General features: G+C 31.5%; 1 protein-coding gene across 1 annotated transcript; it reads right to left on the reverse strand.

Moving 5' to 3' along the window:
• On the reverse strand, positions 1 to 27,863 carry LOC136772519 (protein artichoke). Its single transcript, XM_066725560.1, has 8 exons — positions 27,486 to 27,863; positions 19,881 to 20,125; positions 19,523 to 19,798; positions 10,057 to 10,364; positions 6,795 to 9,887; positions 4,071 to 4,414; positions 308 to 3,697; positions 1 to 240 (listed from the first exon to the last, which is right to left on the reverse strand). Exons 4-7 carry the CDS (start codon positions 10,310 to 10,312, stop codon positions 3,158 to 3,160), a joined length of 4,233 nt encoding a protein of 1,410 aa, XP_066581657.1. The 5' UTR covers positions 10,313 to 10,364; positions 19,523 to 19,798; positions 19,881 to 20,125; positions 27,486 to 27,863; the 3' UTR covers positions 1 to 240; positions 308 to 3,157.
• Positions 27,864 to 27,891: the final 28 nt, after the last annotated feature.

A 27,891-nucleotide genomic window follows, 5' to 3' on the forward strand; every position in this document is an offset into this window, starting at 1 on the left:
TAAGAATATTTTGGTTTCTATATTTGACATGACGCAATCAGATACAGAGTAATACAAGAGTTAAAGTTAATCAAAGCTGTGTGTAATGCATCATGATTAAACGCAGGAGTCCGTTTATGAGATTTCAGGATTTGTTGCAGGAGCAAATGCTCACGGATTTTACATTTACGAGTTTAGTGAGAAGGAAAGTAAAAACCTCGGCAGGACTTGAATCGTTGAACTCCCTTGGCAGCCAGTGGCCTATATTGGGAAAGATGAAGTATAGATGAGATAGCGTGTTCATCTGTAATATTCAAGCGGGTTTTACCATTTTCAAACGTGAATGTCCTGTGAGCCTAGTATCAACAGTTCTAAGCTTGATGATCTTGTTTTGTAGGAAGTTGATGCGGATTACTGGACGATGTTTTAGGATCCTTACTAGATGACGACGTAGATTCTAGGTTAGCTGGATTAGCATCCTTTGCTCCTTTTCCATAGCGATTGAAAGAGTAAGTACACCACATGAGTGATTACACCATCTTTTACTGATATTATTTCTAATGGCTCCCAATCCTATATCGGTTCACAGCTCTTCAACATTCTCTCAAAAGAATCAACAAACCTCGGCATTTTATGATGAGAGATATTGGTTTTAATATCAATACTAGGATCTATATTATTGACTCAATTAAGAGTAATCGAATCGATTTAGAATTAATTAGTTTGTAAGTTGTGTTAAGTAATACAATAGATCTAATAATTAACGAACAAATTATAAACGACAGTAACTGACAAACCGTCACGCGAGTTATAATTCGTCGTTTGTTACTGATTACAGCCGTTACCGCCGTTACTAGATACTGGTTATTGTTATCAAGGGGCCCATTCTAAATTTCGTGTAAACCAAGTCCCACCGAACTCGATTAAGTTATGTATAATTAAAATGGTACATTTTATGTGACGTAAACTATACAGTCCCGATTTAAAGCAGTATAGTTCCCGTGACACAAGCTCTGCCGCTTTAATTATACTTAACTAGAGATTGATGGGACTAAAGCCCGCTCGGCCTAATCGCGCACAGAAAGCTTTATATTCCATAATAAATGTTATTATACACTCTAATCGCTTCATGCGTATTTTGTAATGCACTCCAAGAGAATTGGGAAAAATTTGAAGATCGGAACTTTACATAAACATGAAAGTAAATACTAGATGCATCCAGCAAATACTCAACCAGAGGTCTTTTCCGTAAAGGAAAATACGCTTATGATTGACCAATTTTAATTGATCAACCAATCATATGCATATTTTACTTTGTGGCTAAGATCACTGGGTTCCGGGCGCCGGCTGGATACGAACCGACGAACGACGTATCATTGTTGAGCATGCGCTGTATAACTAAGTGTGTTCGATAACTCGTCAATCTAACTGAAAACGCAGCTAAGTATTGGAACGTATTCCATCACGTTTTCTTAAATAGCTGTAAAGGGAACAAAGCCAAAAGTAGTATAATTGGGGAAATACCAGTACCAGTAGGTGTGTGTAATACAAGATTGCAGAGAGACGCTAAGAGAATCTACACATACACAAGTTTGATCTTATTATCATATTCGTCGACACCAACACCTACGAATACCCATAATAGACAATAAATTTAAATAAAACATTCAAGAAGCCTAAATAAATGAACGTGATGTCACATAATGAGCCATTTTTAGTTACTTTGGTCAGGATATGATATGAGCCTACTATCAGTTAAAGGGGATGAATAAATTTTTATAATTTTTTCATCTATCTGTAAATAGAAGATAAATACAACTTTGACGTATGAATAACCACATCCGACGTATTTATTTCATTGTTTTCACATTACATTAACATGAGTTCAATAGAGTTGTTAAAAAGTAACTTTTCGTGGCTGTCCTCTGTTATTTTGGTTTTTCGCGAATAACCAGATAGGTCTTACAAAGAAAATAAAAAATGAACAAAGTTTAAAATAGTTGTTACGGTTTTTAAACAAATATTGTTAAATGTAGTGAAAAGTAAACGTACACAAATCTTTAAAGAGTGATATTTTTTGTAACAAATAACCAACTTATTTATAAAAGAATATAATCTTACATTAGAAAATTAATGAGATCATGCATGCATGTTACAGAAATTCAAGCAAAAATTCGTTTTTTGTTATTTGTACCGATTTATACTTAACATTATTTTTGAACTTGACTAAGATAATATTTTTTACTTAAAAAAAGATGTACGTACGATACATATTAATAAAAAAATTGTATTCACGAAATTACGTTTCATTTGGTAAATAATTGAGGTAGGTACAGCTTTTAAAAGTTACCAAAATTATTAGGTTTTACGAAAATAACTGTTTTTTTGGAACTCTGTAAAGCAGTATGTGTACCTGAATTTTTTACTAAATTAAATGAAATTTCATGAACATACCTGATTTATTAATCTCTATTGAATGTACATCTTTTTATTGAAAAAGAATATCTGAAACAAGTTAAAAAATATTATTAGATATAAATCAGTATTAATAACACCAAAAAGATTTTTCTTGTAAATCTCAGAAACACATAATTTCATTAATAGCCCATTGTCAAATTATTTTCTGTTATTTAAGTTCTTTATTTATTAAAACAACATACTGCTGTTTAAAATGTGTGTTCGCTTTTGTTCTTCCTCTTAAACAATTTCTAAAATATAATATATCATTTCTTTATAGAGCAAATTATATTTTACAAATTTCATTGTTGATCGAAAACTAGTTATAGTATTAAAGCTATTTAAACATAACAAGACACATTCTTTTCTCATCGATTTAGTCTCAGGTTTAAAACCTATTAGTTTTGTTTATATGAAGTAGTAGCTGCTTAAGGGCAACAACGATAATTATACTTTTAAGAACTACCCTAGTGTACGTACAGTCTCTTGACTTCATTAGAATTTAAATTATTAGTAAAGCAAGGGAAATTATAACTTAATGTATAAATAACAATATACAAATGCACACCTTATAAATATACAACTTCAACAGCATCAGTAATGTAAGAGCTTATTACTTATCGGTCAGTCAAAATTCAAATAATTCAATCATTTGCTCTTTAAAAAAGTGCTGAGCTCAATATAATGCTCATGGACTATTTTATGAAAGTCCAAATTTTTGCTACGAGTTGGGCGGAGCTACACTTATGTTACTAATGAAACTAGGGTAAGGGTTTTCACTTCTATCACCGCTTTGCAACGAAAAATGTCTATATGATAGGAATTCCGTTGTGTTAGAAGGTACAGGTTGCTCTCTTTTGATAGCAGCCCTTTGCTTTTTTAATTTAATGTAACTCAGAACTGATATTAAAATAAGAAAGACGACAAATCCCATACAACTTCCTACTATTAGTCCAAGACGTCTGGTTAAGATGCTAGCTAAACCTCCTCTATCGCTAACACTTCCATCTCCCACTATTGAGTTTGGTGCATCCAGTGTTTTAACCTCGGTGCATTTGCTAGTGGGCGAGTTTACCATGGCGCTCAAAGCCGTATCTTCAATTATATCATCATGAGTAGCATTCGGTTGCCATGATGTAGTTTCTGGGAGAGGAATACTCCAGCTGCCCAAGCCTAAAACGCAGATCAAGTAACGTGTCTCCGAGACTAATTTCGTCAATCTCACTGAGCGAGCTTTAGTGTCCAACAGTTTACCTCGCACCTAAAATCTCGATTACTTAATAGTTCATTCTTACAGAGTATTTTTAATTAATTAAATGAAGATTAAAAATTCTAAACATTCTAAGTCCTGCTTTCCTTAAAAGAACGACAATTTTCTAAATAGAATCTTTTTAAATTTTTCAAATTTTGTTTTGTAGTTTTTAATTGCACAGATTACAAAAGATTATATCTCTATATTACCAAAAACAAAATTGGTAATAAAATTTCTGTGCTATCACTTAATTTATACAGTTTTATTGCTTTACCAATGAAAGTATCAAAGGCACATAGAACGTTTGGAATTTCCAATTTTCAGATATTTGTGGTTATTGATATATTTATTAGTATAACAAAGATATGCAGTGATATTTTACCTCATCTGAATTGTCTAAAGCCCGATACACTACTTGGTATCCATGTAAACTTGAATGATTCCGGCTTTGCCATGATACTAGAACCGAGAATGGCTGAATATCTTGTATTGCCAGTTTGATAATAAGGGGTGCAGAACAAAAAGCATGTGGATCAAGATCGAGGAAGACAAGTCCTCGAAGTTCAGGAGGTTGCTCGCATCTGAGTAAGCCAACCTTCATATCAGAAATACCAACAACGCTTTTACCATCGTTACGACCTTTATTAACACCTCCTACAAGTTTTTGATGATCTCTCAGCCATTCCCACATTTCTTGAGACTCGCAGCCACAATGTAAAGGATTTTCTATAATCAAAAACCAACAATTATTTAAATAATTTTTTAGACACTAAATACATAGAACTATTAATTATTGATTTTTAAAACCAGACTACATATTGGAAAATGAAAACAAAACCAGAATTTACCGCACTAAGCGGATCAAATAAATCTTAGATACGCAACCTGTATAGGGTTCTGAAGATACCACACCAGACAAGGTCTACATGCGCTTTACAATTGAGGGTTAGAAAGATAATAGCACAAACACAAAGATGATTCTAACGCAAGTTATCGAGTGTACCCAAACACTGCAATAGACACAAGTAGGATGAAATATTTAAATGATCAGGTAGTTTGGAGTTCCAATCTCTGTGAACTATATGTTTTAGAATTGTTGGTAGTTTGGTAGTTAGTGTAATCGTGGAAAGCCATTTACCCACATCGGTATGATCATCATTGACCTGCTATATATCATCTTGTGGATCAAGATATTATCAGTATGTTTTATGATTTTAGCGTAATTTAAACAGCTACCAGCGTATGTAATTGAGGTATTAAAGCTATGCGGAATACCGAAACAATATTTCATTCAATAGACCCACACAAGATCTGTTTACCTACGACCTTTCAATTCATCAAGTGCTCAAACCAAGTAGGGACATTGTCCAAATATTAATATGAATACAATTAAAGCAGAATAAACAAGTATAAAGTCCTATCTATAATATTAGCACAATCTAGAGAAATCATAATAGTAATGAGTCGTTTATCAATTGTCCAGTGAACATTAGCAACGAATTTCATGAGTGCTGATTGTTTGAAGGAATTCAATCTGGATCAAAATTAATTTTGGTTAGCTCTTTTCGAAACGGATGGGAAAGATTGAAGATTTGGATAGCAATTTTGTGCAGTGAAAGTGAGACCTGAGACAAGAGGGAGATGGATCTACAACCTTCTGAATAGCGTGTAGATATCTCAGTAATAATGAGCATTGGGACTCTCGCTCGTTTCACTAAGTTGGAAAGATAGCTATAGTAAATAAAATATGAAAGAGAGGCAAATATATATATATATATATTCATTTTCTGCACGAACGTAGTAATTTCTATGTGTGAGAAAAGTTCTTGCTTCAATTTTGCGTTCATTGGTAAAGGAAAAGGTTAAATGTCAAAGTACCAGCAAGCTGATAAAGCAAAGGGGTTCGCATTCATGCCAGCTATACAGGGGTTCTTTAAATGCAGAATTCTTAACTAAGTATCTAGAGTAATTAAGCGAAAGAGTAAAAGAACTTTTGGCTGTAAGGCAGAATTTGCAAAACGCAAAAGTTTCGGTGTATTTCTATGCGTTAAATACAGAGGAAAAATTTATGTTCAATGGAATAGGAGTTAGATTCACAAACGGGTGATCCGTTGCCGAGTTGCCGAGAAAATGCTAATTGAACAAAGTAGACACCAAATATCTTGTAGCTCGTAAATGGAAGAAATTGGTTTTTTAAATTGCCAGTCGCTTCACTCTGATACGAGGAATATTCTATAAGTAATCACTGCGTGAATTTTAAAAGAACAATAACATTTCTTATGCTCATCTTTAAATTTTACAGAAGTTTGATAATACTTTTTGCAAACAGGTTTCCCATACATTATATAGCTTTTTCTTATTTCCTTCCCTCTTTTTATGACTCTATGCTTGTAACATATATGTGAAGCATCTATCATTGGTTTCCTGTGGATAGTAAAGGTTTCAGTACTATCCGTTGAAGTAGTCGTAAATTGTAGCCCGTTGACACTTTCAATCGTATTTTTTTTTTTCTAATAATTGTTTAAAATACAGAAATTATTTAAAACAAATTTGTTTGCTTCCAAAGTTAAGAAATAATGAAAAATAGTGGTAGGTACACGAGTATTTTGGGTCTGCAATAATGTCAACAAAGTTGGGTGTGCACATAGAAGTTAATTGATGGGATGCAAGGAATCCAGAGCAAAGTTTTAACTCCAATCACCAATGAGGTTTCTCTAATTAAGGAATTTTATTCCTTTATCGTTCGAGATAGAAAACACGTCCTAGAGGTAACTCGTTACATAGATTTAATTTTATTATTCTACTCTCTCAGCCTCAGTCCGGAGAGCCAATTGATGACATGCCTTTTAAATAGGATTTGTATGTTGCCTTTGAGGAATTTGAGTTTTACGTTCAAAAAAGAGAATAATTCGTTGGTATAATGAAAGATATAAATGAAACTAAGCCAAAAACCACTTTAATACTTAGAACAGCTATTCCTGCGAATCAAAGTATATTCGATTCTTAGGAGATAATCGTTAATTATTTAAAATTTAATCGTAGCATGCTTAATACGAAAGGTTTAAGAAACAGCAATTTGATTAAATATTAATGTTACAGAACTCACCTTCAGCTCTGAGGCTCCGTATCTGTGTCTCCAATGGACGAAAAGCATTCAGTGGCAAATTCTCAAGGTAATTTCTGCTGAGGTCGAGAAGTCGAAGCTTCTTTAAAGGTTTAAATGCTTCACTGGAAATTGTATTGATCCAATTACCGTAGAGATGTAGCTCAACTAGGCTGATTAAATTTTTAAATGTCACTTTGCCAACAATACTGATTTGGTTATATGAGAGGTCTAGAACTTGTAAAGATTTTAGATCTTTAGGAAATTCTTCAAGCTTCTTTAGTCGATTATGCGTGAGATTCAATATACGTAGATGTTCTATACCCTGAAGCCTTTCTTTTGGCAAAATTTCAAGACTGTTTAAGCCAAGATGGAGAGTCAGCAGATTAGTTAAGCTACGGAATGCTCCGGGCGATACCCGCAAAATACGATTCTGATTAAGAAAGAGATGTAAAAGAGCCGGGAATGCTTCAAAATCCTGTGACGTTACAATACTGAGATTTGTTTTAGATATGTGAATTTCTTGCAGCATTGAGTAAATCACTTCTGAGGGTAGATCGTGAATTCTGTTCAAAGGATTTCTCGTGAGATTTAACCACACAAGATTAGGTAAATTTTGATCGGACAGAGCAGTAGCCGGTATTTGTTGAAATTTATTATTAGACAAATCAACTCGACGTAATATTGAGGAGTGTAGAAAAAAATTTGATGGAAGCATGTATAATTGGTTATTGCTTAGATCAACAGATATTAATCTTGATAGATTAGCCATAAGGAAACCAGATATCGTTTCGATCTGATTATGACTTAGATCCAATTCTCTTAAATATTTTAAGCTGGACAAACTCGCAATATCCACATTCGTTATTTTATTGTTGGATAAAGTTAAAATCTCGAGGTTTAGAGCGTTAGCCAAAGCTGAATAGGGAATGTCCCGAAATTGATTACTGTCCAAATATAATTCTCGTAATGATAAGAGACCATGAAAAGTTCCAGGTAACAACATACTTAACAAATTTTTATCGAGATGCAGTTTCGTTAAATTTTGATTTAGAGCAAATATTCTTTCTGGTAATTTATTTATATAAGCATTGTTCAAAAATAACTCTCGTAGAGAGGGTAAACCTATTAGGTCTTCTTCTCGAATATCGGTAAAATTGTTACCGGATGCGGCGAGTAGTTGTAATTCAGACACTTGAAGATGCAGCAGATCTTTGGCCGTAAGTAAATTGTCATTCAAATTGAGATCCAATAGATTATTTAGACCAATGAAGGAGCCGTTTTCAATCATTGTAATGGAACAATTATTTAAATTTAATTTTGTGATTGGTAAATTCTTTTGAAATGTTGTATTTTGCAGAATATGGAGGTTGTTATTTGCTAGATCTAAAACTTTTAGCTTCTTTAATTCCATTAATGCATAAGGATCGATGCTTTTTAAACCGTTATCTTGAAGATATAACTCCTCCAGCTCGTGCAATTCGGAAAATGTTTTAGCAGTAATGTTAGTGAGTTTGTTCATACTTAATTCTAAAAATTTAAGTGCTTGCATGGATTTAAATGCTGAATCCTCAATGTTTGATATCGAATTGTTTTTTAAGTACAGACGCTCGACCAATAAAAGATCCCGAAAAAGCAGAGCTTTCAAGTTGGTTAATTTATTGTGCCCTAGCCACATGATTCTAACTGATGCTTGTCCTCGTAATGAGTCATTGTGCAATGTTGACAAGTGATTACTTTCCAACTGTATAGATACTAAGGAGCTGCCCCCGAATGACTTATCCAACGTGGATATTTGAAAAACATCACCCAATGCTCTTAAAAGATTGCCCTGTAGGTTAATATGCTGGAGACTACTCAACGTACTTAATGCACCTGTCTCTATATCAGTAATAATATTATTTTGCAAATGAAGTTCTAGCAAAGCTGGTAAAGGCGCAAGAACTCTTCTTTTGATTTCTGTGATTAAATTATCCTGCAATCTCAATTCACGAAGCTGATTTAGGTTGTGAAAAGTGCCTAATTGCAGCTCACGTAATTTATTTCCATCTAAAGAGAGCGATGACAGATTCTCGCAATGTTTTAAAAACTCTCGGGGCATTTTCTCAATGTAATTATTGCTTAAATGTAACTCGGTTAATTGTGTTAAACTAACAAGACCTTTAGCATCAATTCTTCTGATGGCATTTTGTTGTAGATAAATAACTGTCAAATTGACACTACCTAAAAAAGCATTACTTGGTATTTCCAAAATATTATTTTCCGATAAATAAAGTTCAGTTAATTCGGGCAATCGTGCAAATACTCCGTTAATATAATGAATGTGATTGTGACTCAGTTCTATTATACGCAGCTTCTCATTGGCTTTAAATGTTGCAATATCCAGGACCACTATTTTATTGTGGCTAAGATCTATCGATTCGAAGTTTTTGAGACTGAGAAAAGCATCCTTGTGTATCACCTCGATAGAATTGTAATACAAAGATAATGTACGTAATACTGGAAATGGCCGAAAGCAATCTTCAGTCAATGTTACAAAGTTATTGTTGCTCAAATCTAAAATGAGTAGGGACTTTAATTGACTGTATCCATCATCAAATATTTCAGAAATTTCGTTCCAGGCTAGTCTTAAAGATTTCAGACTTTCTAGCCTCCTAAGCGAGGTCATAGGAAATAATTTTAATTTATTTTCAGTTAAGTCTAAGTCACTGAGAATATCTTCAAGTCCTGCGAAAGCGTATTCGGATATTTTCGATATTTGGTTACTTTTTAAACTTAACTTCATAAGACTTAAACCATAAAAACAGTAGGAAGACAAATCTTGAATCAAATTGGCTTCCAAATCTAAAGCTGCTAATTTTTTCAAATTGGAAAATGCTTTTTGAGGTACTTGTGGTAAACGACCCGTCACTAAAGCTAAAGACTCTAAATGGTCTTTAAGATTGGCAAGTGCATCGTCTCTGACATTTCTCAATGACGAATGGGATATTTGCAAATGCCTAATTTGCACCCCAGGAGGAAAAGAACCATCTTTTAGCTCCTCAATGTTCCTGTCGAATTCGTATACACTTAACGACTGCACCATCATTTCTGATCCTGAAATTAATTATATATGATGATTTTGTAAATTTATAATGTTTGTATTTTTTTTCAAAAATATTTAATAAAACATTCATTCGAAACTATAAAATGTGAAAGGTACAAAGTAAAGTTAATGAATAGCACGAATAATGGTTATTGCTGATGAAATATTTAAAAATGTTACCTCCAAAGATCGTTAAATTTTGTAAGGTGGATTTTAGTGCTTCTTCTGTGGCTCCAGCGCATTCGAGATATAAACCATCGTCGAAGCTGTAGCAGAGACATGCTGGTATTGTTTCGATCGGTGGACATTTTATACTTTGCCCAACTATTTTACTAAGAGCAAAGATTTCGATCAGTAAAATTTTCAAAAGTAGTAACACGTATCGTCGACTTGCACTGCAAGCAACTCCGATTCGCCCTTGATACTCTTGCATCATGATATCATCGTATCCGTATTTATAACCTCATTTTGTACATTCTAGCGTATATCTGTAATAATACAAATGTAAAATACACTCAGAATTCAGTATAAGCTGTAAGCTTCATTATTTTCAGTGATTAAACAAATGTTGTTCAATAACAATCAAACGGTGTAAAACACATTGTATATAAATACAGGGTGTAACAATATTAATACTTCTGCACAGTTTTGAGAGAGGATGATTCTGAGGACTAATCATTGACTGCCCTTCAAGTCTCGTAAAAATTGATTCGAGGGATTTCGAGATAAAATGTTTAAAAATAAACATTTTTAATGACTTTTTATTGACTGAGACAGAGGTGCCACAATGCTGTGAGTCATATAAAAGATTTAGTGCAGGATGGTTATATTATTCGGTATGTGTTTATTTATTAGTGCTATTCTTGAAAGCACATTTTTAAATTGTCAATGATGACAATGCCAGTACTTACAATAATGTAGAAATATTAAGTCAATTTTAGAAACTATTTTATTAAATTTCTTAAAAAGTGTGAGAAAGGCGCTAATTACAAGTGACTAACAAACTGTAATAGAGTTAATAACTGATTTTATTGGTTGGATCTGACAGTTACTAATTTGATTAGTTAAAACTTACCGAGCGGTGCTAGCCGCCCTGACCTTTCCAAAAGCTGTTCTTCTTCCACATATATAGTGCCACCGACACTAGTATTTTAGATATTATAATGGCACTTTCAACGACGATTTGCTAACAGTTCACGTAAAACTTTTATCATCCACTGCTTAAATCAATTTTGATGTATAATTCAGTCATTCACACACTGAACGCGTTCACGAGTAAAATCAAACTACGTCTAAGTGTGGTTTAAGATGAAAGGTTTTTTATTGTTCTTTAAGTAACCAGTAGCGTTTAAGGTTTTCCCTCTTAAACGTGATTAAACTATAAAGACGAAAATACTGCATTTAATTTACGATAATAAATACTTTAGCATCTTTTGGAACTAATGAAAAAAAAACAATATCTTTTAAATTACTGCAATTTAAAATTATATAAATTAATTGTTAATTTATATAAAAATAGTATATAATTTTAATTTCTTCGAAATTTTAAATTATATGTCATAATTAAAAAATTCTTGTAGTTGTAACTGCAATTACATTTTGCCTAAGTTACTGATTGCGGTCGATCATCTGCTTAATTTTTGTACATGAAAATCGTCAGTGTACGAGTGAGTGAAATACATAAAAAATTATTACAACATTAAATAGTAAAGAATAAATAACAAAATAAATCAAATCTTAGAACATTTTTTAAGAAATATTCTTCTTTCTGTGTCGTGAATCAAATTATTTGTATGTAACATTTTTCATGTGATAGAAAGACAATTAGTTAAGTCAGGTAGCCATTGGTATCACATGGTACATTTTCAATAATGAACTACTCTTAGATTTTACTAATAACAATTCTTATTAACCCTGTTACGAATTAGCGATTTTCTTTCATTTGTCTTTTAGAAATTAACATAAAATTTTTATACTATTCTTGGTATAATTTGTATAATATTGCAAGTTTATGCAAGTACTGACATTTTGAAATGTGTAATTTAATAATAAACTTTCGGATCTACTTTCCAACTGACAGTAATGAAGGAACGCAAGCCCCGTAAGGTAGCCAGCTCATCGAGGCTGCGTTACAGCCCGTACATGACGTCATAATGTCGTGGGGAGCCCTGTCTCAGTAAACGAAAACTGACCAAAAACGCTCCTTTTTAAACTTGCATATCTTTAAAATTATTGGCCTGATCTTGTTGGGACTTATAGCTAGCATTAGACAGCCATTATAAACGTTCGACAATGTTGTTATCCTTTAGAATACAAAAACTTCCCGCCTCTTTGTGGGAAGAATTTATTGTGTGATTGAAAAGATCATGCGTACGGAATATAAGAGCTGTCAAAATAATTTGTAGACTGCGCCAAGTTACACAAATTGAAGCAGATCCATAATTATCTTTATATTTTTGAGGCATTATTTTCCCATTAACACCCTGAAAGTATAGCGTCCTAAATTCATTGTGGCCAACCCAAAAAATTCAAAAATAGGATACAATATCAAGAACAGAACGACTACCAGATATTTTGGTACGGTCCTTTATCATTAAATATTTTTAATTAGAGACATGCTATTAGTCATAGGATTGCCGCAGCGGATCTTAGTTGATAGAACAGGGTCACTACATTGTAAGAGGGCATTAAGATAAATAATTTTACTTCTTAATAATCTTTTAATTGTAATAGATATAAGTAAAGTTTACAAGTGTTTTCTTCCTAAATTTCTTGCGTTGGCTGCAATGATTCTCGGACCTAGTATAAATCAGGGATGCAAGATTACAGACACTCAGATCCCCCACCATGACTCCCTTTTAATATACTGGCAAGCCAAAGGGCCGAGTCATGTTAGGGTTTGAGCGTCAGCAATCTTGCAACACACACACACATACACATCAGATATAATTACATAATATACTATAGCATTATAACAAGTTGCATGGAGAGAAATATGGTCGAATAACTATCCACCAGTGATAATGCCACAGTGTCAAATGTAACTGAATAATTTATATATCCTTATTTTGAAACGGTGATGCACTAGTTAGCAAAATTAACATCCCAAATGTTTCGGTCATCATACCTACAGAAGATATTTGGACTAAATTAGTATTTTAATCGCGCGCTTTATTTATAGGGTAAAATTCTTATATAAGATTTGATAGAAAAAGATTTTATAGATTTTAACCCGTAATTTTAAAATTATAGATATTTGAATTTGATCTGTAGTAAGGAAGGATAATTAAGCCAAGTTACACTTTCGGACTAGTGATCTATATATAGGATTCGTGCTTTTGCAGGTTAAATAGTCACGTGTACGGTGATGATGTGCATTTTGTGTAATAGCTATATATGTAATCCTCTCTGCTCGGCTTTTGAGCTGTAAACGCCAATTTTGGCACATCTATTCCTACCCTACGTTCATGAAAAGCTAAAACTAGCTGCTTTCAGGACAAAAGAACAAAGCAAGGTTCTGATAGCAGAGAATAATTAAAATAAAGCTTATCATAATTACTTAAAATCTTGGAATGATAAACCCCACGAATTAAAATTATTTTTGTTAATTTATAATAACATTATTATCTTTGCAAATAGAATTTAATTCATATAGTGAGTAAAGTTAAGACGTAAAAGTATGGGTATTAACAGTATGACAATAATAAATAAATTATTTGTAAAAATAGAAAACCCTGTGTATGCTATTAAATAGTAAAGTCATATCCATTATTACACTTCAAAGAAGAATAAGAGGAACTAGGAAGAATAACAAGATTGACGCAGAATGATGATTAAGTGACTTTTTAATGGAAATATGATGTGTTAATTTTTTGGATCGCGATGACACTGCGCTGTTTACGTCATCCGTGACGTCAAATAAATCATTTTACGTCACGCATTTGCTGAATTAAAACCTTAATAACTACCGAATTATCCATTTCGCTTCAGTGCTAGAGTAACGATAATCCTATAATATACAGGGTGGCCATTTTACATAGTGCTGTAAAAAATTTTGTGAACGAAAAAATTTTTATGGCTTTATGAGAGATATAACATACTGTCATTGGTTTGACCTTGGGAGATATGGTGAAATAAATATGAATTTCCCTTGAATTTTTTAAAATGCACCCCACCTTTAATTTTTTATACATATTATAACTGAGCTCGGAAGCTTTCTAAAATCTTTTTTTCGTTTTTCCATTTCACACAGGTCGTTTATGAGATAATCGATTTAAAATATACGACTGCTGGGTGCCCATTTGTATAATCGTTGACCTAATTCGAAATATTTTATAAATGACTGGATGAAAAGAGAATTTTGGAAAGTTCTCGAAATCCATTGAATGGATAATCTCTAAAAACTAGGGAGAGGGGAGAGTTTGCAAGATGAAAAATTCAAGATGATTTTCATATTATCTTCGATACCCCTTCAATATCAAATCACTGTACCATTTTATGTTCCCCTTGAAGCCTTAAGGTTTTGTTAGAATTTTTTTCTCGTTTACGGTATTTCTATCAAATTACTTAAAATGGGTCACCCGGTAGGTATACCCTATTTCAGTATGGCGAGCAAATGTTGTAACGTATTGCATATTGAGTGTTGAAACTTAAATGTTCACGACGAATAACTTTTTAATGTTGCAAGCACTTCTCCAATATCGCGATCTTTTCTATTAGACCAAATGTCAATCTATTATTAAATCGACGTTTTTTCATTCCAATTGCTATATTACTTATACTAAAAAATAATATTGTTAAAATATTACGCGTCCAACTCTTCTTTAAAAAGATTTAAAAATCGACTGTTTCAGAAAAAGTAAACTCAGAGTCTCACCCACGCATAACTCACTTTTGCTATATGGAGCGAGACTGTATTGAGTTTCCTGATAAAGTGATTTCATTTATTAATTGAAGACATGGTGACATACCAGAGTGACAGAGATAGAGAGAGTGAGAGAGAGGTGGAGGGAGAGCAAGTCACTTGTTTGTAGATAAACATTGACAAATAATTATATGCTGATCGATTTGCTTATCCTCTCCTATCGCGTGTTTAGCGCTTTCAGCTGCTAGGACGATTTAAGTGATCGACATCCTGTTTAACAATACTACACTATAGGCTTTCCGCACACTGACCGTAATGGAAACGAACAGACCATGTGAGATAGTCGACTGATTGAAGCAACACTATGACATTTGTATGACGTTGCATTGTGGACAGCAACTCAACCTTAGGCAGCGAAAAGTGCATCTAAAACGCTCGTACTTGAAACTAAAACTCGGAAACTACTGTTTCATTACATATATATTTTTTGTATTACGTTACCGTTGCTAATCTAATATAGGTTTTCATGATAACGAACCGCGAAGGTAAAAGACATTTGATATTTGCATAATAAGGATTATTAAAATAAATAAAAACATTAGAATGAGTAGAAAGGCATTGACATTACTTTTAAAATAATTTTCTTAAAAAACTTAACATTCACAGTATTTATATTTCTTTAATTTTAGAAATTTATTTTATGGATTTCCAATTTCCTCGCACTGCTAATTTTTATCATTTTCGAACATATGTACATTTTTCCAATTATTTATTTTTTCGTCACTGTTTGTGCTATCAAAATATTATTCAAACAATTTATTGTCCTTTCTTTCCAACAGTTTATTGATTGTTTGGTTACCCTTGCTTTTCTCACACACTGATCGAAATCTTGCAAATTCGAACCATTTAAGTGCACTGATAAACTTTCTCTTTAAAAATTGATTTTCTATTTCAAGATAGGCGGAAATCGATATCCTTTCTTATTTATTAGAGATAGTGGATATACATCTTTTAGACTGAATGAACAGGGTATTACAGAACATCTGCATCACCCTTTTATACGTAAGAAAGTTGGCGATACGAAGCGGGCGAAGACGTTTCTATGTATACATATACCGAACATTCTCCACCGAATGAATGTTTGTTCCACTTCTGGTCCAAACTATGAATAGTTTTTCTAGTATAAAGTTTTACTTTTTAAATGGAGCCTATTATTTTTTTGTGTATTCTTTTAGATTATCTCAAGAGCTTTCGCAAATACTCTTTTCATATTTTTCATTTTATCCAGTCATTTACGAGATGTTTCAACTTGAAACTGCACATTGGTTTGGGTTTAGCTGAAGTAGCGTACGTGATCGCTACGCGTGCACACGCATATTCGCTCATCTGCGTATAATTTCGAATCGAAATATCTCGTAAACGACTGCATAAAATATAAAAATAAAAACAGGTTTTTAGAAAGCTTTTGGAATACACTAATAGAACATACAATAAATCTGGGAATTATTGGCTTTAAAAAATTAAACTTTTTCCAAAAAACACATTTTCAAGTTGGACCAGAAGTGAAAAATACAATCATTAGATGCAACGATTCAGTATATATATAAATGTATTTATTTCTAATTACCCACTTTCTTACGTTTTAAATATCAGTACGGGCGCTGTTATACCCTGAAAGTCGCCTTTGATTACAAATTTTTGCTTTCATTAAATCAAATTTGCAATTAGTTAGAAATATGTGCTTTTAGATAGTTTACTTAATTTTATAAAAATTATATATTAAAGCAGCAAAACAATCTGTTGCGAAATAATTGACTTTGGCGAATTTAACTTGAGATAACCCTTTAAGTCTAATGTCAAATTGAAATAAGCTCGCCTGGGTACTCTGGTTTAGTCCTTTTCGTGTAATGTTGTTTGTCAGCCTCCTTTCCACGTTGCTTTAGGAGTCGAATTAGGCCCTCTTGATGCGAAAGCATCCTGAAGTCTCTAACCCTCAGAAATCCTCGAATTGCTGATCCTTCTGTGCTTTCTGCCATTACTTTCTCCCGTTTAAAACTCGTGTTAAACAGTCTTTTCGAAAATAAACGAAACGTAAGTAAGGACCGATGTTCTTATCGCGATAACACTTTTGACACCAATTATTATCAATCGATTTTAAGAAATTAAGTAATTAGGAACAAACGAAAAACTTAAAGAGGAATAAAAACATAAACTGTGAACTCTCGATGCTATAATTCTTTTATTACACCTGTTCCTTCTATCTACGTCGATTCGTTTTATATGAATGGAAATCGCTAAACCGAGTCTGTTGGTAGAAAAAAGTACTACGTATAAAAAAATCGTATAAATAGATTAATAATTTACTTCGCACATATGAGGCTCGTCTTGAAAAAATACTGCGTAAATGAAGGAACGGGCGTAGTTGGACGATCTGACTCGATACAAGTTAAAAGCTCGTCTGAATACACCTGTGCTTCAGTCTTCTTTTATAACTAAATTAACTATTTACGATAACATCTAAAAATCAATAATTTCTAGAAAATTCTAGATAATTACGCATGTATGCACGTGTATGTGAACTACTAACAAAAGAGATTTCATACATTCATGAAAATCCATTTATGACGTCGCTGCTGTATATAACATAGAAAGTTCAGTAAAGTGAGTATAGAAACTAAATAATTATTGGTCTACGACACTTAGGTTTATTCGAAATAGTTTTATAATATCACGTAGCTGAATGAGATGAGAAGCCCGAGGTTTTAAAAAGATTTAATTAAGCATTAAGCCAAGTTAGTTAACCTTTAAAGGACCGGAACAGCTGTATACAGATGTGGGGAGAAGTGAACTTATCAGCGTCTTTTGTGTAATATGAAATATTACCTTGCAATAATAATAATTATCTTTAAATCAATAAAATTTTAAGCTCCTAACCTGGTTTGTAGGAAATTATTTAAACTGAAAATGTTATTCTTTTCCATCACGATTATCAGGAATTGAATATGAATTACAGCTGGAATTATATAGAATTTGTTGGTTTATATATATTTTATTTTATTTAAAATATCAGTGTAAATATAAACAAAGGAGTGAACAATCTCTTTTAATGACTATCACACAACCTTTATTTAATTTTACTAAATAAAAACTATATTAAATTATTAATTAGCGTTTCTCATGCAATGTCGTCATAAAAATAATTTTCCTGACTGAAAACTGTAGTTGAATTATTCATTATTTATTCCCCAAATTGAATTTCTAACTCCAGAAACTTTTTATTTTTAGAAGAAGTATTTGGGCTTGACCACATCTTTCAAAATATACCCGGATCCCATATACTCTACAGTAGATGAAGTCTCTGCTTGGTCGATTTCCCACCCTTTGTAGAGGTTTGGTATCAGGAAGTGATGCTGAGTTGTTACCAATCAGGAAATGTGAAGGTGTCAATGCACAAAGATCATTAGGGTCACCAGTAAGTGGCTACAATATATGCTCTATAGATAAGGAAGGCTTCAATTTCTATCATCAAAATTGAAAACTCTTCGTAGGTTACAATTTGATCTCCCTTAACTCTTTTAAAGTGGTGCTTTGTCGACTCCGACTTCACTTTCCCGCAGGCAACCACAACGTGGAGTGTTTAGAGGTATAAATCTTCAAGCGCTATTTTCAATGGCCATCCTTATTTACAGAATTAAAGCAGAGTTAAACAACACGCGCAGTTACTTAACAGTGCTCTTATCATCTTTGCACCTTGTTCAATAATGGTCCCGGTAGGTCGTAAAAAAAAAATGTATACTGAAGAAAGTCAAACTCAAAAGAAAGTCTACAAACATGAAGATACTAATTCTCTCAAATAGGAGATTGTAAATATTTTAATTTAAAAAAAAATCAGCATAAGAATGCAGAATCATTAAATTTATTGATTGCACACTGTAAAATAGTCTTTAAAAATTAATCAAATTCTTTGGTTATATTTATAATGCAAAGAAGCTTCGTTGCAGTTGCTTTCAATACTTGCAAACAGTAATATCATTTTTAAAACTACCTATACGAAAAAATTACTGTTTCAATGAAGCTGAGATTAATTAGGAGATTAGCATTTAAAAGGTTAAATTGGCCATGTATTTGGCTAATAACAAGCTTGCAGTTGGTACTAATAGATAAGTTAATTTCAAATATAAGCATACATTTGATAAAAAATGCCGGTTTTCTACAATTTAAAGGTTTTATAACAAAATATGTTCACAGTATAGTTCTATGCATACATCTTTAAATTTTTCTCGTATGTCTTTGTTACACCCTGTATAAAACAGAATATTGAATTGTTTAAGAATAATAATGTCAAAATTTTGAAAATGAATGACGCTTTACATATAGAATCCTCCTCTCTTCCTTTTCCTCTCTTCCCTTACAATAAAAAATCTGTTATTAATTAGTGAAAACCGTGGTACATCAAATAAAGTTAAAACATGATACTCACAATAGAGTTACCAGAATTGAGATGACTGCAACCACATACATGTAATACAAATGCATATTTACATATTACAGGGTGTTTGATTGTGTATTGGTTGCTGCATCTCCTTTCTGTTATCATTTTCTCACATTATATCTTTGTCAGAAGCACTCTAATTAACACTATTAACAATAACTTCTGATTTTTAATAAAATAATTAATATGAAGCAAAATACCATATTGATTCAACTTAATTACTTTCATACTCTTCACTATTACTAAATATATATTCATTAAATATAAAATAGTTTTAATAATAATATTACCTTGGAGTCGCAATGATAATTCTTTCGTAAACAGCATAAACACCAGATTACTTTGAGCATATGCTTTTTCCGCATCAAATGTTTCATTACATTTAAGTCCATCTCATTAGTTTCACCTTTTGGATATAAAGGGTATAATACACTTATAATCGTTGATGGTTCCTATCTTTTTTATATAGGAAGTTCTAATTAGTTAACAAAAATGTTCCACTTATTTAGAATAAGTTGCTTTCAATCCTTTCTTCAGGAAGTCTTTTCAGAATCTGATGTTAGCAACTGCAAAATAGAAGAAATTATTTGCTTTAGAATAACAAATTCAGATTTAACTGCTGTGCTAAAAATGTTATTTTCTCAGCACCTATATATTTTTTTCCTCTACTTCAAAATCAGAATTATTACTTTCTTCTTTCATGATAGTCGTCATGTTTATAGAATTATATATGGATTGATTTCAAAATTAAATTAAAATGAAAGATTTTTCCATTTCTGCTAAATAGGCAGTACCCACGTGTCTATTTCACTTTACTAAATTTAATTTCTAAATTCCTACTTATTTTTGATAATAGTCTACCACATAACTTTTCACCATTTACACCTTTTCACCTGAAAATTGGTTCATATTTTTATTTGTTACTTATTTATGATAACGTATATTACTAAGGATACATAGGGGTCTTAGGACCTACAGTTTTGGATTAAATAACTTCTCATTGATAATGTAACTTATTATCGCAAACCGTATCCGAAGTTAATAATAAATTAAGCAATAAAACAATCACTTTTTTTAAACTAGTTATATTCAATGGTCTTTTGCTCATTAACAATAAAATTCAATTAACTAAAATTATTTCGTAGATGCGTTTAAAAGTAAGGAAACATGGGAACGAAGTAAAAAACAAAATAAACTCTTAACACACTAAATATTTGCGAGCAGCAAACAATGCTTCAAATTAATTTGCTACTCAATTAAATTTTGAATCATTTTAATTTTCTTATTATGATTCTGCAGATGATTGGAAAACAATTGAAATTCAAGAAAACATACTATATAGATTTTCACAAATTATCGAACTGTAGTGCAGGGATGCACTACTGAGAGTTGTCAGATAAAAAAAATCATTAAAAGGCCTATTATAATTCGATCAACACACAGAGATTCTGGGTTATAAATATTTTTTGAAAATAAGCGTTTTTGAATCGTTTTCGCTGTCTGACGGAGAGGGTCGCTACACCACTTTGACGTCACGGCAGTAGCGTAACGCAGCTTCAATCAACTGGGCATGCCACATTAAAAGTGTTTTCGATTACTTATACTTACTCTATCAAATTTTGTTAAAATATATAATCCAAGCGTATTCTTCCACAATAGATTTTTAAAATGTCGGTGCAAGTAACAACTTGCAGTAATGAATCAATTAGACCAAAAAATGATGAAACTCATTAAAATTGTACTAGCATACTTAGAAAGGAGACCAAGAAACTGTGGCACAATTAATAATAGTTGCTACTTTCGAAAGTTTGATATTAACAAATTATTAATAGAAACTTACTAAGAGATGTGAGCCATGCTGAGTTAGCCAATTTATTTATCCGCATGAAAAATTCCATACACAATAAGACTCTACACAAGATAATAGCACTTTTATCCAATATATGATATGAAACTTCATCACCAAAGCTTTTCTTTCGCAATGCTGTAATTCATTTACTCACAATGTTCTTTCCTACTGTTTTAATTATATCTACTTTAATTTTTCTATCTTATATTAAGAATCGCCTTCACGCATAAAAACAAAGTACATTCCGAATAAGGGAAACGGAAGTGGGAAGGTCTTCTTTGGCACGCGACAGATAACTGCTAGTCCGCTAGCCGACAGCACAAATGTTACCGAGAGATATACCTAGCATTTGCAAAAAAAGTGACACCCATACTTTGCCAAGCCAAGACGGAAAACAGAACAAGGGCTGAAGACTTTTACAGTTTTATGACCGACCGCATTAAGATAACCACGGCCTAAATGTTACACGAAAACTTCTAAAATCTACGGTCCCCATTTGACCGGGTTTCTCCTAAACGTCTTATGAACTTACCTCACTCATAAGAACACTAACCGCCACCGGCTAGCAGTTAACTGCCATGTTGGGATTTGATGGGAATTTTGTCCCTCACTATGAATCGTAGGCAATTACCAGCATAGCGCATAGGAGTCACAGTGGGAGGACAAAATTCCCATTAGATCGCAAAAATGGTTAGCTGTACCTGACAAAAAAACAATATTTTACTTTCTAGCTGGGATGTGTTTTGTTTTCGTGGGTGAATACGGTCGAGCGCTTCGTGAAATGTTGATAAATCTTAGATAAAATAACTATCATTCTAGGCAATAAATTAACTTTTGTGGAAATATTCAACTGAACAATACCATTGATAGTTTTAACATGGTTGACATAGCCCTATCAATTTTTACAAATAATTTGTTAATATTAAATTTCTGAAAATAACAACCTTAGTCTCTCCTCTCATTTGCCTTTGCCAGTGGTATGCTAATGGAATTTTAATAAGTCTTCTTTTCTCCAGCTTAATTAGTTTATCACTACAAATTGCTACTAGCACTGACATTTAAAAAATCTATTACGTAACAATACGCCTTCAGCACTTTAGCAGTAATTGGACAGGTAGAAAACGAAAAGCAACCTAGTAAGCCCCTATGCGCTACGCCACTGATGTGACGTCATACAAGTGCGGTGGCCCCCAGTCTGGAAGCAGTAGGGGTTCAAAAAACGCTGATTTTTAAACCTTTATAACTCAAAAGCTGTTGATTGAACCTCAATCGACCTTAAAGGTATTTTTTGGACAACTTTAAGACTGCAGACTTGCACTACTGTGCAATCGTTTCTGAGCATCCTGTATTTACGCTTGTATCACACGACGAACGTAATTGATTTTTGTTATTAACCATTACAATTGACCTGATCATTACATAATTACATCAATCAGATTGTTATTTATCAGATGTCGTACAAGGCTCATTGCGATATCCTGCAATTGTCTACTACACTTGGTGATTCTTGAAAATGTAATTATTTCTTTAAATATGTGTGCTAATATATTGTTTAGAGACCACCTGGAGATAATAAGTGTTTTATTCGGAATTGACTCTTAACGAGAAAAATAGGATAGTGTGTTTAAAATTTGAATAAAAAAATATAAATGAGATTCCTGTGTATATTGTATAAGAAACATTTTAACAATTTTCTGTACTTCAAGAATACATCAAATAAATGAAAACAAACAACCACAACGATGAACGATTATTTTATGATTTTTAAATAGAATTAGTAAGCGAATACGTTCTTTTTTTGCTAATTACGTCGAGACTGCGCGATGTCTACATCACCCATTGGATGTAGTGAAAAAAAACATCATAATAGGTAACACACTTAGTAAATTAAAAATAATAATAACAAAAAATAATATTTATTTAACTATATATACAAACAGCTAGAAGAAGGATAGTTTGAAAATATAGGTTTAGGAAAGCCTGACTTCATTGTGACGCGTAAATATTAAAATGCCCGATATATTGTCGTCGCAATGTTTACATATAAAAAATGGACTAAATAATTAACAAAATTAAAAATAAACAAGGAAGTTTAATTCTGAGAAAAAAGAATTGTTTATTCAAATAAGTCATGCATTGAATAAATCTGGTGAAACTATTTACTTGGTGTTAAAATAAACTTTACCTTAAATAAATGCAAACTGGTTTTAGTCAAATATTGTTTTCATTTTTAATTCAATCAATTTTTTAAATAAAACTAAGCAAATTATTTCGTTGGGAGTATTCAATGCAATATTTATTTGCATCAAATTATTTTTTGTTCTGTATATAAATAGTACAAACGGAATGAAGTTAGTCCGAAATAAAAAAATCGATTTTTTACAATATAAAACCTCCGCATACAATTCCCATATATCATTGCATTTTGTTAAGGCTGAACTTAGACTGAAACTTAGCTTACCGCTCACACAATAATTGTTAACGTTAAGTTTCCAGAGACGCTCACCTCAAACATCTCTGCTTTCAGGAACTTAACGTTTACAGTATTCTGTGTGCGCTAAGCTAAGTTTAAGCTTGAGTTCTACATTAACGTAACGTAATGTTATATGAAAAGTATGTCCAGAGGCTCTAATGATAATTTATGTATAAGGGCCCAATTTATAAACCGCGCGAATCTCCAACTATAACTTAATTATTACCTAAGATGAAGGGCAAAAGAGGTTAAAAATAACAAAAGCTAACCTGAGCTAAGAAAGTGTCATAAACTTAAGTTCGGTTTGTAGATTCAGAGCTAATGCTGCAATCAGTACATGATAGCGCTTCTAATGCTCGAAACGATTACAAATGGTCAGTTTCATGTATATATAGTGTACTGAAGTCAAGCCATTAATTAATGGCTTGACTTGTACAACAGAAGAATGCAGTGCCTGCACCAACACGAAATTGAGAAAATCAAAATTTAAATAATTACCAACATTTGTTAAATGATTTCTAATATGTACCCTGTGTATTTAAAAAAAGTTGCATATGTAGAGAGTAAGTGAAACTAAAATTTCAATAAATGTTATAATTATTTCAAATCCATTTTTTTTAATTTACGTATTTGCTGTAGATATATGATTCTTATACAACTTTTTGTTATTTATTTCAAAAACTTTCCAAAATACTACTTTGACACATATTTAACGCAATTGTTCTGCTAATATTTAAGTCTTAAATTGATCACAGACTTGTATTACGTTAAACTGACATATATAACTGCTATACATTCATTCGCGCGCGCGTATATGCTATTTTTATTTTAAATATTGACTACATATTGAATTAAATGGTAATTATGAGAGTATTTTAGGGAGAGCTCTCTCTCAGGTTGAGCTATAAAATATGCAAAAATATGGAGACCCCATTTCAGAAATTAAAAAGGAATTTCGTTTGACCTTTAAATAACCATTTAACAGTCTTTCCGAGCTTTAACACTGTCATAAAAAATATTTTTTCATACATAAATTTGTTTAAAATTATTTTTGCCGTACCTTTTACAATAAAAAAAACCTATTTAATGTTATGATGCCATTGAATTGATTTATTTTCTAATTCTGTTTCAAATGGACAAGAATACTCAGGCTTCACAATACTACTTTTTGAAATATATTTTGATAATTATAGTGATATAGCGGTGAGGAATTATTCAGTATAATTTTTAGATAATTTTAATACATTATGGAGAAAATAGACCAGTTTGTAAAAAACTGTAATTTATATTTTAATTTACAAAATCGTGAAACACTTCGCGTGCAATATTGTGTTGAAAAAGATCTTCCTAGTTACACCAATGAAACATTTAAATCAAATTTTAGAAAAGTTTGAGTTTCTTTTAACTAGTAAAATCATTTGAAGTAGTTGCAGGACTAGATATCTATTGCTACTCTATATAGTCAGGCTTGCTTTAGATTTAAAATAAAGAAAGTCCTATTTTATAATTGAATGAATAATGCTGATATCTTAAGGAATATTGAAAAAGGTAATATAAAAGAAAAATATTGCACTTTTTTATTTACATAAAATATGATAGTATATCTTCCTTTTACTTAATTTTCTTTGTAAATTTCGTTTTTTTTTCTTTATACTTTTTTTTTGTTCTGGTTTAATTTTTGAATACTCTTTGATTAGCTTATAAATCTGTGTTTTAAATAACAAAATGATTAATTAAATATGGAAGACTAACATCTTATTTGTTTTTACAAATAAATTGATAATTTAGTCGGCGAATTTGTAGAGTAGTATGTGTTTTAACAATTAAAATGACTCTTCAAACTATATAATTCAACCGGAAATAGAAATGTTTTGGAAAAAATTAACTAAGCTTAAAAAAGTTAAAAAATAAAGGTAATAAAATAGCATCTCCAATGCAAATATTAAGAAGCGAAATATTTTTTATTACTTTGAATTTCAGAATTTATTATATATTTTATTATTATTTATTCAATAATAAAACAGAGGACTGTGTTTATTTCAAACTTTAGACTTACCTGACTACCACAATAGATATCCAATGTTGTAGCTAACTTCAGCTAATTGAATATATTAAGTTAAAATTCTATTCTTTGCTTTTGTTGACATTACAAATTGATACCAGAAACTTTTAAATAATGTTAAACAAATTTCAGAAATACTTTTCTTATAGTTCCACGTAGATAACCAATTGCAATTTGAGCAATGAGAAGTCACTTATATGTTTATATATATTCTGGTTTAAAACGAATTAGGTTTTCTTGGTAAGGGAGATGTAGGAATAATTTTAAAGAATGCTTAGACAAGCGAAGGAAAAAAGTGGTTACTAGGAGCTCTGCGTTACCGACTTATGAATAAGGTTCATGAATGTATACCATCTAGAACCTATTCGTAGGACCGACAGAGACTGCTAAAAAAACCAGTCAGTACTTTACCACATCGCAAAAAGTAATAAAAATTTTAATATACGGTGAGAAAGAGTATTTTTTAGTGGCATAATCTTTTTGATTAAAAAGAAATTAAGGTTTAGTTATGTAATAAAAAGGGCATTTTCTGACAGAAATGTGACCCCTAAGTCTGCTTTAATATTTGATATTAAATACTTTGAACGGTTTATTTAGTTTTATCGTTAAAGTACCCATTTCTCGGTGCTGCATGGTGTTTTTGAATAATTAAAATAGTAGATTCAGTATCGCAACAGCAATGGTGAAATGCGACAAAAGCACGATTATATGAGATAAAAAATTCTTTTTTTTGTACATTACACAGGGCATTTTATCTGATGAACACGAATCCTTTGTCCGAATTTAGCTAGCACGCGAGATAATTTTACAAAAACCAAACTAAAAAAGTTTGTAATACCATTTTCTATCTTTATTCTCACATGTTGCAGAGAGAGGAGTTAATGTTAAATACTCAATTGAACATTTCAAAGTTTAATAACTGTCGTTTCATTATGAATCATTGTATTATTGTGGTAAATTAAAATTTTGACAGCCTAAAAAAGCAGTATTTTTTTTTAATTGAAAAGCTTACTTATAATTATAACATTTTATAATTAAATTAACATACATCTTGTAAAAGTGTATAAACAATAACAATTTTGTGAATTTTCTCTATACAAAACCACAACATTTACTTTAAATTTTAATTATTTTTTAACTTGTTCAAACAACAAGAGATTTTTTAAGATTTCTGTCATTGATGCATCGTTCTAACTAATTATAATGTCTAATATGTTATTTATAACAATTCCGATTTTTTATTGCTTTTATTTTCGTAAACATGTTAAATATCTTAAACTTTTTTTTTTGAATTCCTTAATTCATTAAATACTGTAAGGTTCAAGGGAAATATTTACTTATTTTCTGATCTCATTTTACTACTTTGTTTGCAGTCTATTTTATTACTAGTTTTACCGGCAATTTCAACTTATTTCTTGCTGAGAAAAACATACACGCCTTTCTTTTATACGTAAATTTTTTTTGGAACTCATAAATCTAGTAGAATTCCGTATTATTATTTAAATATGTGTTACTACATACTTTCCACTTTGTGTCTAAACATTATTTATATATTCACTAATATTATTTAATCTATAAACAGTCTTTCCTGATAATAATATATTAATAATAATAAGTGAATTAATTACATTTGTTGGTTCACTTATTTTCTTTCATTAAGAGCTTGAATTTTATTGAAATATATGATTTTCGTTCGTTTAAAACAAAAGAACGTGACTTAATCACATTATTATTTTAGATTAACTCCTAGTAATATACGCCAATTGAGTATACAAAGAAACAAGAAATCACACAAACATTAAAAGAAAATGAATGGAGTCAGTAACACCGCAAATATAATCTTCGAACGTTTAGATAATTGAAGCTTACCATAATAATTTGTTTAATTGTTTAGGTCTTCATAAGACAGGAGTTAATTAGCGACAGTCACGTTGTAAGTCCATAAATATAAAAATTTTATGTGAAAAATTTAAGTTAAACTGGTTCTTGTAAATTACACTTTATATGAAAAAACAACTTCCACGACGTCAGAAAAATGTCAGTTCCTCCTTAAGAGTTAGGTGCACTTAAGGTTTCCAAAACAATAGACACATGTGCTCATACTTGTCTCATCACTGACAGCCTGACAAACAAGTAGGGTCTATTAAAATGTGTTTAATTAGTAAAATACAATAGAACTGAAAAGTTTAGCTCTCTTTCAACCGTCGACGCTGCACCGAGAAGCAGTGTTAACTGCTAGCAACACAGCTTGCACTCCCACCTTCAGCACTACTAC

The sequence above is a fragment of the Prorops nasuta genome, unplaced genomic scaffold, assembly GCF_024137725.1.
Source record: "Prorops nasuta isolate Cenicafe-Biocafe unplaced genomic scaffold, Cenicafe_Pnas_1.2 PNAS00004, whole genome shotgun sequence".
In the NCBI taxonomy this organism is placed as follows: Eukaryota; Metazoa; Arthropoda; class Insecta; order Hymenoptera; family Bethylidae; genus Prorops; species Prorops nasuta.